The following is a 7,093-nucleotide window of genomic DNA, read 5'->3' as shown; positions in this document are numbered from 1 at the left end:
AAAACCAGGAAGAAGTACGGTCTGGCCGCCGTACCGCGGGGAGGGTTGGGCTGACGGGTGGGCGCCACGGTTCTGATTGGCCAGGAGGTAGGGGGCGGGTGCTCTTCGGCGAGTCACGGAGGCGATTGGCCAGTAGCGGCGGGCGGGCGTCTAGATTGGCCAGCAGGGTTCTGGCAGGTTCCAGAAGGCGGCTGAGCCGGCTATAAAGCCGGCGCCAGCGGCGCCGGGACGGCACATCGCGCTGCGGAGAGCAGCCAGAGCCGGCGGCAGGAGACGCGGTCCGAGTGAGTAGCTGATCAGAGGAACCTGTCATCATGTCTGGCAAAGGGCCGGCAATCGGCATCGACTTGGGCACCACGTACTCCTGCGTGGGTGTCTTTCAGCATGGCAAAGTGGAGATCATCGCCAATGACCAGGGCAACCGCACCACACCCAGCTATGTGGCCTTCACCGATACAGAGCGCCTCATCGGTGATGCTGCCAAGAACCAGGTGGCTATGAACCCTACCAACACCATCTTCGATGCCAAGCGTCTCATCGGCCGCAGGTATGATGACCCCACAGTGCAGTCTGACATGAAGCACTGGCCCTTCCGTGTGGTGAACGAGGGTGGCAAGCCCAAGGTGCAAGTGGAGTACAAGGGTGAGATGAAGACCTTCTTCCCAGAGGAGATCAGCTCCATGGTCCTTACCAAGATGAAGGAGATTGCTGAGGCCTATCTGGGGCGCAAAGTGCAGAATGCTGTCATCACAGTGCCTGCTTACTTCAATGACTCCCAGCGCCAGGCCACCAAAGACGCTGGCACCATCACTGGCCTTAATGTGATGCGTATTATCAACGAGCCCACAGCAGCTGCTATAGCCTATGGCTTGGACAAGAAAGGTACCCGGGCCGGAGAGAAGAATGTGCTCATCTTTGATTTGGGAGGGGGCACTTTCGATGTGTCCATCCTTACCATTGAGGATGGCATCTTTGAGGTGAAGTCCACAGCTGGTGACACCCATCTGGGTGGGGAGGACTTTGACAACCGCATGGTGAACCATTTTGTGGAAGAATTCAAGCGTAAGCACAAGCGCGACATTGCCGGCAACAAGCGAGCGGTGAGGCGACTGCGTACGGCTTGTGAGAGGGCGAAGCGCACTCTCAGCTCTTCCACACAAGCTAGCATTGAGATCGATTCCCTCTACGAGGGCATTGACTTCTACACCTCCATTACTCGTGCCCGCTTCGAGGAGCTCAATGCTGATCTCTTCCGTGGCACCCTGGAGCCAGTGGAGAAAGCCTTGCGTGATGCCAAACTAGACAAGGGCCAGATCCAGGAGATCGTGCTGGTGGGTGGCTCTACCCGTATCCCCAAGATCCAAAAGCTGCTACAGGACTTCTTCAATGGCAAAGAGCTCAACAAGAGCATCAACCCTGATGAGGCTGTTGCTTATGGTGCTGCCGTGCAAGCAGCTATCCTCATGGGAGACAAGTCGGAGAATGTGCAGGATCTCCTGCTGTTGGATGTCACCCCTCTGTCCCTGGGCATCGAGACAGCTGGTGGAGTGATGACCGCTCTCATCAAGCGCAACACCACCATTCCCACCAAACAAACTCAGACCTTCACCACCTACTCGGACAACCAGAGCAGCGTCCTGGTCCAGGTGTACGAGGGTGAGAGGGCTATGACAAAGGACAACAACTTGCTGGGCAAATTCGACCTAACGGGCATCCCCCCGGCACCCCGTGGAGTCCCCCAGATTGAGGTCACTTTTGACATCGATGCCAATGGTATCCTGAACGTCAGCGCCGTGGACAAGAGCACGGGTAAGGAGAACAAGATCACCATCACCAATGACAAGGGTCGCCTTAGCAAGGATGACATCGACCGTATGGTGCAAGAAGCAGAGAAATACAAAGCGGAGGATGAAGCTAACCGAGATCGGGTGGCAGCCAAGAACTCCCTCGAGTCCTACACTTACAACATGAAGCAGACAGTGGAGGATGATAAACTGAAGGGAAAGATCAGTGACCAGGACAAGCAGAGAGTGCTCGACAAGTGCCGGGAGGTAATCTCATGGCTCGATCGCAACCAGATGGCTGAGAAAGAAGAGTACGAGCACAAGCAGAAAGAGCTGGAGAAACTCTGCAACCCGATTGTCACAAAATTGTACCAGGGAGCTGGAGGGGCTGGGGCGGGTGGCTCCGGTGGCCCGACCATCGAAGAAGTGGATTAGAGAGGACTGAAGTACAGACTGGTTTATGGACAGTCGCTCCATTCTTTGCTTTGTATTTTTTTTTCTAACCTTTAAGGAAAACGTCCTTGCCGATAACAGAGTTTATTCTGTTGGGTGTGTATAAAGGCAGATCTGTCAGCTTGGTTTTGATAAAAGGGAAGGCACGTCCTGCTTTATAAGGTTAGTAGTAGACAAGTTTTGTTAATTCAGATACAGCTGTTTGTACTCTGGATGTTTGTCTCTGTTCAAGTGTCTCTTCTAAAGTAACCACTCGACTGTTGCCGTTGACAAATTTCAAGTTATGCATGAAAATCTTGAAAGATTAAAAAAATACGCCAAATTTGGCTTCTGGAAATTTTGGTAATAAATAAAATGTATTTAAAGCATAAACCTATCCTCCTCCTCTCTGTGAAGGGGCAGTAGTGGGGTGTGTGTGTGTGTGTGTGTTTGGGGGGGGGGGGGGGGGGGGGTGAGGAAGACCTTCCTGGCAGTGCCCGCGCCCCCGCAGCCTGCCCCGCCGCGGGTGGGTGCCGGCAGCCCGCTGGGCCGGGGCGGTGGCTGGCGGCGGGGGCGGCCAGCGCTCCCGGGAAGGCGGCTTGAGCAGAAAACGGGTACGGCGGCCGCTGCGGGCTCGCCGTTGTACTGGGGCGGGGGGGCTCGGGGCGGCGGCTCCCCCGAATGGAGCCCGCCGGGCGCCGGGGAGCCCAAACCCCGCGGCTGGTGCCCGTGTGAGCGCGACCCCCGGCACGGCCACGGCGGGGAAGAGTTTCTCCGGGCTGGGGGTGGTGTTTCCGGGCAGGGCCTGCTCTTCATCCCTAACTTGTGGCTTGGGCTGCGGTGCCCGGCCCAGCTGGTCGCGTTCATTTCGCTGAAATAAAACGGTGTGGAAATAAGTACGACAAAAATAGTCCTGCTTGGCAGGCGGCTGGGCTCGATAAAATAGAGACCGGTTTGTGGCCAGCTATATAAGTTGCTGAGTTGTTCTTGGGTTGCTTGTATGCAAGCTGAGCTTCTAATATTTTACTGAATTTGGGTTTTTTTCCCCTCCTAAGAGGATCAAAAGTACAGCTGCTGAGGGGACCCCAGGCCCGGGAGTGCTGAGGAAGGAGCCGGCATGCTGAACTTGGTAGAATAAGCAAAATTTATAGTAGTTAAACTTGTCTGGCTTTACTACAAACTGTCCCCAGAGTTCCTCACTTGTTTCAGAAAGCGAAAAAATGCCGTGTTTAGAGTCCGAGGAGCTGTGAATCAATTAGCTCTAATGGAGGAGCCTGATGACATGCACATTTTGGACTGGCTTGTCCTTTAAGGGAAAAAACCGCAGAGCAGTGTGCAGCCGAAGGGAATCATCCGCCGTGTTTTTGTTTGGTTGCTTGTTAGGAAGTGGGAGCGTTGGTGTGCTGGGAAATAAGGCAGGCTGCTGGCTCTCTCTGCTGCAAAGAACTTTTAGGACCCCGATTCCTTAAGCTTGCAGGTGTTGTATATAAAAAAAAGTATAAAAAGTATTTTGTGACAAGAAGGCAGGCAAAAATAAACTTGTTTGGTATTTAATAATCAGCAGAGACGTGAAACTCCGGTTTACTGTGTGGATTTCTCTCGGCTGGTTTGCCAGGGCACTGACTGCGGGTTTCTCTTCGCTGGCTTCAGAAAGGGGTTACAGTTGCCAGTGGGGAACGCGAGGCTTGTAGAAAGCTTGTTTGATCAGCTGTTGTTGCAAATGATTCAAAACCACTTCAAGTTTATTGAACAGTTCGTAGGTAAATGGCAGTGCCATCGCAGTGAGACCTGAGAAGTCAATTACAGCAGCTTCAGCACCCGCTGAGTGCTTCAGTGAAATCCCGGAAGGCTGCAGTCAGGCTGGGTGCTTTGGGTGTTCACGTACACAGCATTTTCCTGGCAATCAGCCTCTTGATTTCCAGGCTGTAATGTATGTAGGACCCCTGAGAATGAGAAGATACCATGACTTTTTAATTTTTTGTTTTCCTAGGAACTAATAGGTAAATATGTTTATGAATAGCAGTAGGTTATCTGTAAGTGAAAAGTTGTTGCTGCAAACTGTAATACTTCATCAGATACACTCTTCCTAACCGAAATCCCACTACTATGGGATGACAATAAGGGTTAGGTAGCACCCATGTTCACTGTAAATGCAGGTTAACTATTTTTTCTATTAACTGACTGGTAATTGCCCTTGCCACATAGTTTCCTTTACTTTTCAGCCCTTGGTGTGCATTCCTCAGCGTCGCTTCCCAGTTATTAAACACAATTTTTTGTTGCTTTCCCCAAACATCTATTTAAGCGTGTTGCAGAGCTAATGCAGCCAAACGCGCACAGCATATAGTTTGTCACACGCCTGTGCTGTCACCTGTCCTCTCCCTCACCTCGGCCACTCCTGCTCTGTGCCCATTTCAGCAGTGGGGCAGGCAGGGAGTAACAGAGACCACAGGCGTGAAGTACCCGTCCAGGTGGTTAAAATACCCCAGGGGCTGAGGACATGAACAGGTTAACACTGGAGAATTTTTTTTTTTTTTTCCTAGGAAAGGGACATTTTTTAGTATGGACACACCTAGACTGTGTGTGGGATATGTAAAGGACGAGAAACTTCTGCTGACTTACATGATTGGAAAAAGATTTGAAGTCTCGAGGCACAAAGTAGCCTTTCAAATATGTGAACAACCCCCCAAAATGCAAGAGGCAGAAGACTTGAAGGGCTCAGGGCTAGATTCCTTGCATTCATTCACTTAGTTTATAAAACAAAGAATAACTTCAAGTTGACTTTCAGTATATTGTACTTACTGTAGAGTGAAACTCTGATCCTGTTTAAGTTAGTGGAAACTTTCCACTGATTCCAGTGGGTCTACATATTTTCCCCTAGTTTCTCAAAGAAATAAAGTAAATGTCAGAGGGGAAAATGCTGTTCCTCATTTGCAAATAGGTGTATCTGGTGTGTACATCTGGGGAGTAGTTGCACATTTCAAATGAATTTGGCAAAGCTAGGAAAATAATCTTGTCTAAAATCTGCAGTTTCATTGCTTCCACACTCAGCGTCTCTCCTCCTTTGTACTCTCCTGACTCACGGGGAAAGCCACCTCCTTCTGTCAAAATCATGGGCCTGGGTTTCTGAACTTTGCTGCTTCTGAAACAGGGCTCTGCGAAAGACCAAGCCCATAGGAAGGATATAAAGTGCTTATAACTTCATAGCAGTTGTGTAACTACAGCGTTAACTTTTGATGGCTCCTTATATTTGCTGATCGAGTTTATATGGATGGTATTATTTTATATAGAGGAACACCCGTAGCATTAATACTGGAGAATTTAATCACCCAAATTAAAACCCTTAAGCACTTTAGCACCTCACTCACGGTACAGCCAGGTGTGGAGCAATGCAAAGCGATCGCTCCTGTGTGCAATGCAGGTCGCCCTGCAATTCCCCATCGTCGCTTTGCAGGGGAGAGAGAAGAGCCTAAAAAAGACAAAGCCGAAAGCATTACTAAAATAACGTGCCATGTGAGAGCCCTCGGAGGGAGCTGAGGACAAGAGAGCTGTCTGAGGGCAACCCACTCAGGAGCTGGAAAGCTGAGACGTGCTTGGACAGGCTGCGTCCACCCAGCCGGCCGGGTGAGTCAGCCCCGTGCCCTGCCGCCTCCAGAGCGTCTGTTTGAAGTTCTGCACAGAGGACTTAGCAGACAGGCTGCAGCCCTGCTCATCCCTTGTGATACCATCTTAAAGACAGGAATGAATATATCCCGGCAGCCTGCCTTTTATCTCTCACTGCGTAGAGCCCTGCAGGTTGGGCAGCCTTTCTTTTGGGAGCTGCCTGCCATTTATTTGAAGGGTTCTTCTTGAAGGTTTGGGGCACCGTGGGGCGCAGCCAAGGGGAGACAACTCTGAAGGAGATGTGCCGTCTCAGGACTGCACCATCCATTTTGTCTTCCCCATTGTGAGCCACTCCCACAGATACAGATGAGGAACAGGAAGAAAAGGGAAAGATGTTCAGGGAATTCACATTTCCAGTCTTGGCACTTAGGGTAAATGCAAGGCATCACGTTAAAAAGCATGCATTTACACCCAGCATGCATACTTAAAGTGCCTTTTTTCAGTCTTGTCAGTGCGTTGCAACATAATAGCATTTCAAGCTCTACTTATTTAAAAGGTGTTCTGCATTTCTCCTCCTTTGCCCTGTGCCTGGCATGAGTTTCCCTTACTGTGTGCCTTCAGAAAGCGCACGGTGGTCTAATCTCTGCCTGCGTCAGGGACACTGTACCTTGGCACATGGGAATCCTGTGATATTAAACCAGCAAAGCATGTGGATGCTCTTACAGCAGCAAAATTATGTCTGTAGTTGTTCATCACAGGAAAGTTATCACCCCTCCCTACCCCACAGCGAAACAAGTTATGCTAGTAAAGCTTCTTTAGCACACCTATGTGGGTCAGGTATCACATCTCTCCGCCACTCTCATCCTCATATTTATGCAGGCAGAAGCCTATAGCGTAGACCTGCCTTTAGAGTAGATTTTGCTTGCAGCAGCGTGGTGATTATATAGTTGGGCAGGCCAGCATTTCCAGATGCAACAACATATTTCACTTCCACATATGAAACAGCAGTATTAAAAACCCCTGATCCACCCTTGCATGACCCATTTGCTTTTACTCTCTCCTGCATCAGTAGGGTGGAGACATAGACAAGCTGGTTCCTCTTGTCATCCCAATAACAGCACCAGCCAGGAATTTGAGAGAGGGGATAAATTTGCCTCTAAGAGTCAACACATTTTTGGTAGTCTTTCTGTTAAGGAAAATCAAGAGCAGTATAGGAATTTTTTGTTCCTTTTCTATTGCCAAAGATACTCTCTCCCACGTTCAGGAATTGGTATTCG

The 7,093-nt window shown here is 50.1% G+C and overlaps 1 protein-coding gene across 1 annotated transcript; it reads left to right on the top strand.

Annotated features, from left to right (window-relative positions):
- The first annotated feature begins 226 nt into the window (after positions 1-226).
- Positions 227-2,609, top strand: HSPA2 (heat shock protein family A (Hsp70) member 2). The gene has a single exon (XM_075503760.1). The coding sequence runs from the start codon at positions 315-317 to the stop codon at positions 2,217-2,219; it is 1,905 nt and encodes a 634-aa protein (XP_075359875.1). The 5' UTR covers positions 227-314; the 3' UTR covers positions 2,220-2,609.
- Positions 2,610-7,093: the final 4,484 nt, after the last annotated feature.

This window comes from Mycteria americana, chromosome 5 (genome assembly GCF_035582795.1).
Source record: "Mycteria americana isolate JAX WOST 10 ecotype Jacksonville Zoo and Gardens chromosome 5, USCA_MyAme_1.0, whole genome shotgun sequence".
Lineage (NCBI taxonomy): Eukaryota > Metazoa > Chordata > Aves > Ciconiiformes > Ciconiidae > Mycteria > Mycteria americana.
This window is presented reverse-complemented; position numbering and strand designations above follow the sequence as displayed.

What these genes read in the sequence shown, in the direction of transcription:
- HSPA2 (XM_075503760.1), top strand. Translation starts at nt 315, where the DNA reads ATGTCTGGCAAAGGGCCGGCAATCGGCATCGACTTGGGCACCACGTAC.